We start from the raw sequence: 13,110 nt of genomic DNA, 5'->3' as shown, positions 1-13,110 counted from the left end.
TTCTTTCATTCAACATTTTGTTTTTAAAATTCGTCATCATTGTGAGTTGTTGTTGTTAAGTGCCCTCAAGTTGGTTCCGACTCAAAGTGACCCTGACCCTGTATAGGGTTTCTGAGGAGCAACTGATGGGTTTGAACCTCCAGTCTTGCGGTTCAAGCAGACCTTACGGTCCAGTGCTGTATTTTCCAGCACCACATCGGGACTCCATATTGTGAGTAGCTTTATTAAGTCATTCTTTTTTTTTTTTTTTTTAATTACTGCTCTATAGTGATTTACTCGTGTATACACTACTGTTTATTAATTTCTACTATTGGTGGACACTTGGGTTGTTTATAGTTTTGCCTTTTAGGAATGATACTGTATGAACAATCGTGATAATACTTTCTAATGTGTTTATGCTCATACATGCATTTCTCTATTGTTCAACTCATAGCAACCTTATATATATACAAGATCAGTTAGAAAGGATATTAATACTTATATAAGGAGTCCTGGTGTGGCGCTGGGGGTTAATGCACCAGACTGCAAAGCCTTTTGAACTACAAGGTCGGTGGTTCAAGCTTACTAGCTGCTCCTTGGAAACCCTTTACAGGGTCGTTATGGTTTGGAACTGACTCGATGCACTTAACAACAACAAATCAATATTCTAAATCCCCCTATTCAAAACATGCAAAATTAGGGACGACTGGTGAGCTTACAAAGGCGCCTTGATGGTGCAGTTGTTAAGCGCTTTGCTGCTAACTGAAAGGTGAGGAGTCCAAACCCGCTAGCCAGTCCACGGGAGAAAAGACTTGGTGGTCTCCTCCCATAAAGATTACAACCTAGGCAACCCTCTGGGGCAGCTCTACTCAACTCGACAGCTCACACCAACAGCAGTGTGCATATTGGGTTTGTGGGCTTGGTTGGCCTGAACTGTACCTTGCCTCTCACAGAAGGATGCCCTGCAGTGGTCTCGCAACCCAGCACCAGTGGAGGGGGAGGAACCAGAGGACAGGGCCGATGTGGAAAGCTGTGGGTCTAATGAAGCTAGCACTGTGAGTGGTGAAAACGATGGTAAGTACCCTTAACACGGTGGGTGAAGAGCTAGCTGGCTTCTAGGAACTAACCTTTATTTTCCTCTCTTCCAGTCTCTCTTGATGAGACATCTTCAAATGCATCTTGTTCGACAGAATCTCAGAGTCGACCTCTTTCCAATCCCAGGGACAGCTGCAGAACATCCTCGCAGGTGGGGAGGAGCATCAGTGACGAGGCTGGAAGGACAAATGAGGGCGGGTGTGAGACCGGCTGCTTCCTTCTGTAGTTAACTGTGATCGTATTTGAAGAATGGGGGAAATAAGCTTGTGAGTGTCGTTACCAAGAAGACCATAGGAACAGTGGACAGTAGATTGGAGAGCAGAAGGATTTGCGATTTCTCTCAGTCACTTGATTCGGGTAATAAAGACAGGCCATCTAAGGGAAGCCTGAAGCATAGTGTGGTAATAGCATGAGCTTGGAGTCCGAGACCTCAGTTTGAATTCAGACCCTGCCACTTAACTAGTTTTGGAACCTTGAGCAAATTCTTGTTGTTAAGTGCCATCAAGTCAATTCCGACCCAAAGCGACCCTGTGGGTTTCTGGGGAGTAGCTGGCGCGCTTGAACCGCTGACCTTGCAGTTCAAATGGCTTTGCAGTCTGGCACATTAACCCAATGTAAGACCTTGCATTCTTCTCAGCAGTGGGTGAAGATGTGGTCTGCACACTCTGCTCTGAGTGCCACCTACTGGTCGGGTTAAATGCCAACACTGTTTTCACAAGAGACTGGGAAAGAGGCATCAAGAGGGAGTCCTGTTGTGCCCATATAGACACTCAGGGTTCTTTTTACTTCCTCTTGTAATTTAGGCAAACAAGCAAAAGAAAAAGACTGGGGTGATGCTGCCTCGAGTTGTCCTGACTCCTCTGAAGGTAAACGGGGCCCACGTGGAATCTGCATCAGGTATGTGTACATGCTTCTTCCTCAGGTTGGACCTGCCTCCCTCCCTCTGCCTGCATTTCTGACCTTGGTAGTGTGATGCCAGTTCTAGTCAGCAGAACTGTTGAGCCACAGAGTCAGGAGACCCACCCTCTGAAAGGCAACATAGTGTAGTGGTGAGGCTTAATGGGGGACTCTGCTGTGTGCCCTCCTCCTCTTGACCTCACGAGGTGGTCACAGGGAGCATGCAGGTGCTTTGTAAATGGTGTGGTGCTGTACAAGTGTAAGATGGTGGCTTGGTGTCCTTAAGGTGATACTTTAAAGCCAGACCACAGAAGTGGTGGTTTCTGACAGCCCCAGGCTGGGATATAGAAGTGCCCAGTATTGCTGGCAGCATCTCAGGGAGAACTGGGAAAAATAAGATGGTCTGAGAGCCATGGGCGCGGCATGTGATCTTTTGACCAGTGGAATGCTGTGCCTTCAGGGTTCTCAGGCCGCCACGCTGATGGCGAGAGCGGCAGCCCGTCCAGCAGCAGCAGCGGCTCTCTGGCCCTGGGCAGCGCTGCTATCCGTGGCCAGGCTGAGGCCGCTCGGGACCCTGCCCCGCTCCTGAGAGGTTTCCGGAAGCCGGCCACAGGTGAGTGGCTTGGCACTCATTTCTCTGCCTGTAAAAGGGGGGTCCTGCAGGCCTAGTGAGAAGCTGATGTCTTCTACTCCAGTTCCTGTATCTTTCTGCTTTTACTTCATAGGTGGCTCTCTGTTTGTTTGACTTTGTGTATTGTGTATTTTATGTATAGATGTTCTCTACTAAACTGAGAAAGTCCTTGTGGTCAGAGACGGGACCCCTTTGATCCTTGTATGGCCCTTTAAGGGCCTAGTCTGGTGCCTGGCTTGAGTACTCCTTAGTAAGCGCTTCAGGAAGCAAAAATTGCCTTGAAGAATTCCATCATCCTTTATTTCCTCGGGTAGCATCCAGCCACATATGTTCTCAACATCTGTACTTTCTGTCAGAATTTTTTTTTCAACCAAGTCAGTATGCCGAGCGGAAGTGTCTGTTGACTTGGGGGTTGCAAACAAATTCAGTAGTGCTCAAGGGTGCCCTCACCCCACCCCCAGTAAGACTCTTACAAGGCAAGTATACTGTTTGCTATTTTAGGATTTATTTCTTAAAGGCTGCACAGTTTGTTTTCTTTTGTAGATGGGCCACATTAACCATTAAAACTAGCCTTGACTTCTAAAAATTAGAGTAAACCATTGCCCTAGTGGGAATTAGGTTTGTTGTCTTGCTGCTCTTACACTCATCAGCAGAACTCAATGTAAGAGCTCTATTCTTAGCGGCTGTCAAGGTAAAGTACATGTGCTTAAGCTTCTGTGAAAGGTACTGACATTTTCAGTTGGTTTTGAACAGCCCCACATGCATTTCTGCAAGTAGACCACGTATCTCCAGTCCCTTCACAGAAGGCGGCTGCAGATTTTTCTGTACTACACTAACTAGATTTGCTTTCACACAACTTCTGTCATTTCTCCATTTGGACTTTGTGTGGAGCCTGTTCTCCAGTTTTGAAGGGAAGCTGAGAACCTGCCCCCAGCCTGGTTTTTCATGTTCCTTCAGCTGTGACACAACATGGCATAATTTGTCTGAGAGGCTGCAGGCCCAGCTGTGTCAGTAACGGGGAAGGAACAGTTGTCCAGTAAAGAGTGGGTGACCTGGGAGAGTGAGGAGGTTGTGTGCAGAGAAGCCAAGGCAGCATGGTGTTACCACTAGAGTGTGCCTCTCAGTTGACATTTGCTGTTTTAAGAAGATAAAAACGTAAACCTCGCTTCTTATTACTTCAAAAACTGCAGGTCAAATGAAACGCAACCGAGGGGAAGAGATAGATTTTGAGACACCTGGGTCCATTCTTGTCAACACCAACCTCCGTGCCCTGATCAACTCTCGGACCTTCCACGCCCTGCCTTCTCACTTCCAGCAGCAGCTGCTCTTCCTTCTCCCTGAAGTAGACAGACAGGTGCAGCTGGGCAGCCCTTTCTCTCCCTATCTCTGGGGTGGGCTTTTGGTTCACTTTTCTAAGTTTTTTTTTCTACCTTGATCCTTCTAGCTGGGGACAGATGGCCTATTGCGTCTCAGTGGCAGTGCCCTGAATAATGAGTTTTTCACCCATGCGGCTCAGAGCTGGCGGGAACGCCTGGCTGATGGTAGGTAGACTTCATGGTCTCGAAAGGCTTGAGATGCACTTTCCATGTAACATGGTAACTGCCTCCTGCAATTGAAAACCTTAGTACTCATTTTTCATCAACTCTTTTCCTGTCTCTCTAGGGATGTTTAATTTCTAAGATAGGCACTTTTCGCAATACTTAGACATATAGTAGATGTTAGTGTGCCACCCTGCTCTAACGAGGTACATGAGTATTTGATTTGTGACTAGTCCTATAAGCGTGCCTCCCTGTGTCTGGACTAGATTGTGTGCATCCCCTGGTGTGGTGTTGTAGGATCAACATTGCACTGTGAACCACAAGGCTTGACAATTCAAACCCATCAGCAGCTCCTCGGAGGGTCACAGTGAATCAGAATTCACTCGATGGCACTTACACCACCACCATCTACCATGTGTTTCCTATTGATCATGAGCACTTTGAGCTCCTGTTCTTCCCAGTAATCCCGTCTGCCTAGCTGGAGGCAGTGTACCATGGCTTTGAGCTTCTGTGTTGCACCTTCACAGAAGCTCACTCGCTCCAGATATTGCGACTTGGTGTGGTTGTTCGCTTCACTTAACTTTGTGGGCAAGTAACATGGAGGGGGGCAGGGTGTCAGGAAGTCCCCAAGACCACCCCCCGTTCCAGTGATTTCCTAGGAGGATTCACTATATCATCGTACTCACAGCTCCAATTTGTTCTCGCAAAAGGACACAAAGCAAAATCACCAAAGGGAAAAGGCATGGTGGGCAGAGTCCGGAGAGACTAAGCGTAAATTCAATGGAGTCCCCACCAACCAGCTGTGATAGTATGTGTGAAATATCTGTCATGAAGCTTGTGAGAGTTTTTGTTGGGACTGGCCACATAGACAACTTGCTTGGCACATAACCACAGTCCCACCAGGAAAGCAGGTATTCAGCATAAACCATTATTATATGCATCAACAGTTTAGGCGCTGTGAGCCACCTTTATCATTACAGGTGGGGTTCTAAAAACCCTCCTGAAATCCAGGTTCCCACCTGCCAACCAAGGGCCCACATTGTCAGCAGGCCTCCTTTCTAAGGGTAGGCAGTTAAGCTATTGTGGCAGCTTTTGTTGTCTGCATAGGGTGTAAGAATGTTGTTGTTTTTGAAAAACATGTTACTTGATGTTGAATGATCATTCTAGGAGGAGTAACTCTCCTTTACTCAGTAGACATTGTCCTGAGTACAGGCTTGTTCTGAAGGAGACGGCAAACTTTAAGATAGGAAGAGTTTGAAAAACAGTTCCAAAGTCACATGTGCTCTGAAAACTGATGCAGTGTAATCAGAGACTTGGCTGTCCATAAAGACGGTGTCAGTATCCTGAAAGCATTCCCCAGAAAGGGTTTCTTTTCTCTCTAGGGGAGTTCACTCATGAGATGCAAGTCAGGATACGACAGGAAATGGAGAAGGAAAAGAAGGTGGAGCAGTGGAAAGAAAAGTTCTTTGAAGACTACTACGGACAGAAGTAAGGGCTTGGTACTATGACTCCTGGTCTGGGCTTGGGGGTGTTGAGACAGGTAGTATGCACTTCTGTGATGGGCAGTAATGTGGAGAGAGTTCAGTCACTTGGGTCATTTTGGTGAAGGTAGATTCCATTTGTCTATGGTAAAGTGTCCTGTACCATGCAGATTGATTGTATATTTATTGTGTTGATTATTCCAGGGAGGAGTAAGTAACTCTCCCTTACTCAGTAGACATTGTCCTGACTACAAGCTTGTTCTGGATACAAAACCTACATATATGGACATGCCTTCTCTGGCCTGTTGCTGATAATGTGTGGCTTTGGTTTCAGATTGGGTCTGACCAAGGAAGAGTCATTGCAGCAGAACTTGGGCCAGGAGGAGACGGAAATCAAGAGTGGCTTGCGTGTCTCAGGAGAATCGTCAAGGCCACAGCGGGGTCTGGCCACTCGGCAGCGTGATGGGCATTTCAAGAAACGCTCTCGGCCAGATCTCCGAACCAGAGCTAGAAGGAATCTATACAAAAAACAGGAGCCAGAATCAGCAGTTGCTAAGGATGTGAAATCTGTGACAGCAGACACCCCCCTCTGCAAGGATGGAGAAGCTGAGGCTGACTCAGTGGGGGTGAGCAGTCCCCACTTGCCAGGTGTGTCCTCTTCAGCACCCGGCCCAGAGGGTCCTGAATTCCCAGCCGAACCTGCAGCTGCCCGGATCCAGACTGAGCCAGACAACTTGGCGTGTGCCTCTGCAGCTCCAGACAGAATTTCCAGCTTGCCTCAGGAGACTGTGGATCAGGAGCCCAAGGACCAGAAGAGGAAATCCTTTGAGCAGGCGGCCTCTGCGTCCTTTCCCGAAAAGAAACCCCGGCTTGATGATCGTCAGTCCTTTCGTAACACAATTGAAAGTGTTCACACCGAAAAGCCCCAGCCCACTAAAGAAGAGCCTAAAGTCCCGCCCATCCGGGTAGGTAGCTGTGTGTTTCCTGGCTGCCCTTGGAGCTCAATTCTTTTTGAGAGTTGTAGGGTTCTTCAGGTCCCTTTTCAGGCCCTGGTGTGAATTATATGGGGTAGATAGCATTCTAGAGGAGAGCGCTCCTTGACACTCTCTCTCCTGGTCAGAATCCTTTGGGAGTTTTCATCTTTGTTCAGGGTAGTGTTCCAGCCTTTGCTGTAGTGACTCTGAGTCCCACCAGAACTTAGAACTGAAATTTAGAAGTGTGGCACAGATGAGCTCCTAAGCAGAATCTTGTCAGAAGGGTGCGCTATCACAGACATTTTACCATGATTATTTATTTTTTTCCGGGAAATTATTTGATTCCCTGGGTGTCATTCATGATTCCCTAAACTACTTAAATCTCAGTTTTCCTGTTCAGTTCTTATGTTCGATCAGGTCACCCAGTCATTTAAAACTGTTCTTGTCATTCTTTTCTTGCAGATTCAACTTTCACGCATCAAACCACCCTGGGTGGTTAAAGGTCAGCCCACTTACCAGATATGCCCCCGGATCGTCCCCAGCACGGAACCCTCCAGCCGGGGCCGCACTGGCGCCAGGACCCTCGCAGACATTAAAGCCCGTGCTCTGCAGGCCCGAGCCCAGCGAGAGGCGGCCACCACTGCCATCGGAGGGGGGGGTGGCCCGGGTGGAGGTGGCGGCGGGGCCACCGATAAGGGAGGTGGCAGAGGCGGCGACCGTGGTGATGGTAGTGAGACCTGTGGCTACTCTGAGCTCGGGGGAGCCCAGAGCACCCCTGGAGAGTGTGCGTCAGATATACAGCGAACACAACTACTGCCGCCTTGTCCTCTAAGTGGAGAGCCTGCCCAGGGTGGGCCTGCTGCGTCTGCAGCTAGGACTGAGGACCTGGCTTCCATCTGCAGGGAGGAAAGCTGCCCCCGACAACCGGCTTCAGTTGTGGGTGATGCCTCCCCACCACCCATTGCGCCCACTGGGGACCAGCCTTGCCAGGCCTTGCCACCACTGTCCTCCAAAACCTCAGTAACCGAGAGCTTGGTTGAACAGCCCAAGTTGCCTCTAGATGTTAGAACTGAATGTGAATCTGGCACTCCTTCCTGGGTGAGGGATGAGTTGGAGCAAGGACCCACTCTTTGCTCAGAGAATGGTCCTGTTCAGTCTCCAGTGGGAGATGCTGGATTGCAAGAAGGCACTGGCCAGGTTCTGGATGCTACTCCAACTATGAAGGGGCCTATAAATGTGACCCCCAGTTCCACCCCTGGGTCATTATTGGCTGGCTGCTTGCATGGCAGACCGTTTGATGACCAATTAAAACTTGGTCATTCAGGCCCCCAACCCTTGAGGGAAAGCGATACTAAACAAGAAGACTTAAAAGTGGAGCCTCTTGTTTCTGGCAGTATAGCTCATTGGGTGCCAGACTTGTTGAATGGCAAGGGAGCAACGCAGTCTAGCCCTGACACTGGAGAAAAGGTGCCATCTGCTGAGCTGCAGGTTGGAGAAGAGTGGGAGGCAGCTGCTCCCCACATACCTGCATTTCTTGGGAGGTTGACAACCGAAGAGGGTCTAGAGCTTCCTGACAGCCTTCCCGTACTCTGGGCAGTGCCACCTCCAGGCATGGGCAGCGCTGGTAGCATCTGCAGACAGGTCCAAGTTGAAAATCTTAAAATCAATGGTGGCACCGAGGCACTGAGTCCTCACAGTGAATCCACAGACACAGCGTCTGACTTCGAAGGCAGCCTCATTGAGGACAGCATTGAGGCAGACCCTGGGGAAGCCACAGTGAAGAAGGACTCCTCAGTTGGGGACAAGAATGAGAAACTCTCCAAAACCAGTGGTGATCCAGGTCTGGTTACAAGGACAGACGGGATGCTTGCTCCTCAGAGCTGGGTGTCTCGTGTATGTGCAGGTCCCCAAAAAATCCCAGACTCCCTGTTGCTCGCCAGTACTGAATACCAGCTGAGGCCCCCTGTGTGCCTGGATGGGTCTGGGCCCTCAGTGGAGGCCACCAGCCCACTTGTGATGGAGCTGCTGCAGGGTAATTTGCCCCTAGATAAGGCTCTTCCTCTAGGCCGTGGTGGCAACAAAGCCGAATCCCTTCAACTACCACTTAATGAAGAGCCCAGCCATGGTGGGTCCTTAGGGCTGGGATCTGGGTCTGATCGTGGGGAAGGCAGTTGCACAATTGACCAAGGCAGCCCCAGTCTTTTGAGAGATTTGAAGGAGCCTCTTCTGCCCGAGATCCATAAAGCAAGCACTGGTCTTACAGGGCTAGAGACCACCCAGGCACCCGACATGCCCCAAAAGTTTCCCAAGACAGTCCCAAGTTTAGACTCCCTACATCCAGTGACAAGTCCAATGGTTGACACTGGGAAACTGGAAGAAATGGATTCCAAAGAGCCGTTCTCTTCTTGTAGTTCTGAAGATCAGAAGGAAACCCAAGACCTATCCCAGTGCAGTAACTCCTCTGCTGCTCCTGGCAGAAACCCAGGGACACTCACTACCTCGAGAGCCCCAAGCTTTTCACCTCCAGATGCCATCTCCTTAGGTCCAGACCAAGCAGGTCAATCCCTGGGGCTTCCAAACAGTGTAGGAGGCCAAGGGAAGAAGCTCTTTGACTCTAGGAATGTGGCTGCAACCCCTCAGTGTCCCAGGTCCCTGGATCCAGTTTCATTACCTGCTGATGCCCCCTCTCTGGTTCCCAACGGGGAGTTGGGACCAAGCAAAAGCTCTATGTCTGGTGGGGTGCAGATCACAAGGGACGAAGGGGCTCCCAAGCCACCTCCTGCCTCCGCTGGCAGTATCAAGACCGAGAAGACTTTTGCAGGGGAATCCCTTAAGATGAATGCAGAGAACAGAAAAGCAATTGGGTGTAGCCCTCTGGAGCTGATGGATCACTTGCAAGGGATGCCCTTTCTCATGGACCTGCCCTTCTGGAAGTTACCCCAGGAGCCGGGGAAAGGGCTCAGCCAGCCTCTGGAACCTTCTTCCATCCCCTCCCAGCTCAACATCAAGCAGGCATTTTATGGGAAGCTTTCTAAACTCCAACTACGTTCCACCAGCTTTAATTATTCCTCCAGCTCTCCCACCTTTCCCAGAGGCCTTGCTGGAAGTGTGGTGCAGCTGAGTCACAAAGCAGACTTTGGTACCAGCCACAGCGCCTCCCTTTCCCTGCAGATGTTCACCGACAGCAGCACAGTGGAGAGCATCTCGCTCCAGTGTGCATGCAGCCTGAAAGCCATGATCATGTGCCAAGGCTGTGGTGCGTTCTGTCATGATGACTGTATTGGGCCCTCGAAGCTCTGTGTATTGTGCCTTGTGGTGAGATAATAAATATGGCCATGGGGGAAAGTGTATATTCAGTGTGTGTATTTTGATAATGATTGAGCTTAAATCTGTATACAGAATATCATTGATATAATGGTCTCTGTCTCTTTAGGCAAGAGCACTCTTGCCTCCCCCTTAAATTTACAGTGCTAAAGCCCCTCTGTCAGTGATGGACCCTGTGGGATAACCCATTGGGCTGCCCAAGGCCAGCCAATCCAAACTCTTAACTCAGACATCTGAGCCTGATGTGGTATGGGGAACCTGCCAGACACCCAGAGAGACTTGAAACAGAAGCAAGAAGGTTGTACCCTCACCCAAGGGACCTAACCTACCTGAACTGAATAGAAATGTCTGTCTTCCATGGCCCACTCCTACCATCTTCTCTTCAGCTACTTCATTTGAGAAAGTGGTCAGCATAGGGTTAAAGTACCTCCCAGCATTGCCCACCAGGGACCTGGATCAACTGCTGACCGCAGGGTGTCCCAGTTTAGACATTTGCCAGTTGTTGGAGTTGGTTTGAGCTTTGGTTCCACCACTGAAGCAAATTGGAGCCTCAGCACCATCTCCTGGCCTGCAGGATCTCTTGGAGCATTGACTAGGCTTTCCTGAACAAAGTGCCCGGGGAATGGTGATGTCTCTGCTGTGATGATGCTATCTGTAGACCTTGAAGTACCAGGCCCAGACGTTGGGCAGGTGGGTTCCTCCACTTGACCCCCTATGCTCCCTGTCACTCTGGACTCGATGGGAGTGGGCATTTCCACACACCTGTGTTACCTGAGTCATTTCACATTTCAAAGCAGTGTGTGTTTCTTATTTTTATATTTTTAACTTTTACTGGATGTAAAAAGTGAACTTTTTGGCTTCTGTAAGTATGCTCTATGCACCTCTAATGTTTTATCATGTATTTATATGTTGTACACAGTACTTGGCAATTCTGTAAATGGATGTATTGTACAGAGAACACAAACGCCTCTTCATTATTTACATCTTCAGCATCATTGCATTAAAGTGGTGTCATTTGCTTATCCACACCTGTTGTCAGAGCCACTGAGTGCTGTGCCTGCCGCCCACCGGTTAGGGGTGAGGGATTGAACTTGTGTTCTTACCAGATTGGCCTGGCTCCCCAGCCCAGTACGCTGGGTGGACCCACCACAGCCCACAGAGCCCAGGTCAGTCACCTGCACGCTACTAAACAAGTGCATTTTGTTCCTCACATCTCTCATCTCTTCTCCCCTAATCGCTCATGACTGCTCACTGCCATGTGTGACAAATCACCGCCACCATCAGTGTCAAGTGCTTCTGGATTCATGGGTGACTTCTCTGGGCAGCCCCGGGCTCCAGGGTCACCACCTCTAAGCAATACCCAGGACCGAGCTCTCTGGGGGCCACCAGGCTCCTTTGATTGTTTCATGACAGCAGATATGGGAAGAGACAGCGAAACGGCTGCCGGCCTCTCTCCCTACCTCCTAACACGTTTCCAGCAAGTGCTCTGGCACCTGTCTTCTCTCATTCTGCTTCCTGCCTCATTTCTTGTGTCTTGACTTGTGGAGTTGACAGTTCTTGTTTAAACAATTCAGGCTCCCGGTGTGAGGGCATCTGTATGAAATACAAAATTTGTATGATTCCAGCAAGCCTCGTCTTACCTGAAAGGTCTTTTTTGCTTTTCTCCCATGTGGCAATTGTGTTGTTTGAAGCATGAGTGAGAAGTTGGCAATGAAGTGACTTCAGATGGAGTATTTTCCACTTCCAGGTTGCCAGCTTCAAAAGTCTGTTTACCAAAGACAGGGAGCAGAGGCCCAAGCCTGTGTGAACCTTCTTCCTTCTGTGACCTTTGGGGCAGTGTGGGTACACTCGGACACTGGCCCTGTCTTGTCTGTAAGGCTGCCCACAGTAAGCACTGCTCTTGTATGTCTCTTGTGGTATTGGAAAAATAAACCTGTACAATCCACGTTTATGGTCTCAGTCATCATCTGTGGCTGCCCCGCTGGTTTGGGGGGTCAGTTTAGATTGGAAGTTGGATTGGGAGGAAGATATCACAGCAGCTCAATTGACCTGATGCGAGCTGATTTCCTCCTTTACTGTGCTGATTCTTTTGTGAGTTTAATCCAGAAGGACTCGTTAGCTTCATCAGTCTTTACACTTTGCTCTTCCCTGGTAAACTTTTCCACTGTGCGTACCAAAAGCAGAACTCCTGTCATTGAAACAAGGAGAGTTCTTGTCTCTTGGGAATCAAACCTTGTGGCCCTCCACAGCTGCTTACCCCAACCAGCTCATGGAAATGAGGTTGTTCAGTGGATTCCTAATGACTGCTTGTCTTCTATGGGGAGGGTGCCCAGTTTATATATAAGCATTACATACATTGATGTATGAAAACTGCTAAATACCATCAGGTTTTCTTCTTGAAGCTTTGTGGTTAGGTGACTGGTGACAGGGAACTTGCCTGGTGGTGGTCATGTGTCATTGTTAACGTCATGTGACGGAAAGCCCACTTTCTTGGTCTCCAGGAGCATAGGAAGCTTAATAATCTGGGATCCGGACCTTAGGTTGACATTGGATTTTGCTTGAAGTGGATATTTGGTCTAACTGCATTTTACCAGAGGAGAGAAAGAGGGGTTAGAGTGCAGGCTCGGTCACGTACCAGCTCTTGGCTCTTGAGCATCCTGTGAATAGGAAGAATAGTTCCTACTTCAGAAGGTGGTTGTAATGCCTGATGCAGAGGACATGCTCAGTGACGGCTAGCTTGGACCTGGCCAAGACAGTAGTACCTACAAGAAATCACATTCAAGTCTGCAGCTACTGCCACCTGATTCCTCCTGTCCCCACCACCACCCCAGAGGGGGCTGTGAAGAGGTGGCTGTGTGACTATACTGAGAGGTTGCTATGGGGACTGGGGTACCATTGGGATTTTGGTCTCCCTGCAGTTCAGTATGGTCCCAAATTTAGAGATTGAGCACTTGGCAGAAGAGGCTTGTTATACTTCAGGTCTGAATGATGGGAACAGGACGCTTCAAAACATGGATGATTCTCTTCACTTGCCTGGTGAGACAGCAATTTGTTTCTTGTCCAGCCTGCATTTGAGGAAGCAAGAGCCTAGGGGAGAAGTGTGTGCTAAAGAAAGCAGCCCACACGTTCATCAGGGGCCTCGGCAGACCAGTGTATCTGCTGGCCCCAGCTGCTATTTGACGTGATGGAGA

At 49.2% G+C, this 13,110-nt stretch overlaps 1 protein-coding gene across 1 annotated transcript in view; it reads left to right on the top strand.

The window, feature by feature from the left end:
- ASXL1 (additional sex combs like 1 (Drosophila)) overlaps window positions 1–9,919 on the top strand; it is a 101,860-nt gene extending 91,941 nt beyond the window's left edge. The window contains exons 4-12 of the mRNA XM_006860770.1: window positions 933–1,053; window positions 1,128–1,225; window positions 1,878–1,971; window positions 2,432–2,584; window positions 3,793–3,956; window positions 4,047–4,143; window positions 5,523–5,628; window positions 5,956–6,586; window positions 7,058–9,919. Coding sequence (XP_006860832.1) covers window positions 933–1,053; window positions 1,128–1,225; window positions 1,878–1,971; window positions 2,432–2,584; window positions 3,793–3,956; window positions 4,047–4,143; window positions 5,523–5,628; window positions 5,956–6,586; window positions 7,058–9,919 — 4,326 coding nt within the window. The remainder of the gene's footprint in view (window positions 1–932; window positions 1,054–1,127; window positions 1,226–1,877; window positions 1,972–2,431; window positions 2,585–3,792; window positions 3,957–4,046; window positions 4,144–5,522; window positions 5,629–5,955; window positions 6,587–7,057) is intronic.
- The last annotated feature ends 3,191 nt before the right edge of the window (window positions 9,920–13,110 follow it).

Source organism: Chrysochloris asiatica, unplaced genomic scaffold (genome assembly GCF_000296735.1).
Source record: "Chrysochloris asiatica unplaced genomic scaffold, ChrAsi1.0 scaffold00039, whole genome shotgun sequence".
NCBI lineage: Eukaryota > Metazoa > Chordata > Mammalia > Afrosoricida > Chrysochloridae > Chrysochloris > Chrysochloris asiatica.
The sequence above is the reverse complement of the archived record's forward strand: the minus strand, read 5'-3'. Positions and strand labels throughout refer to the sequence as shown.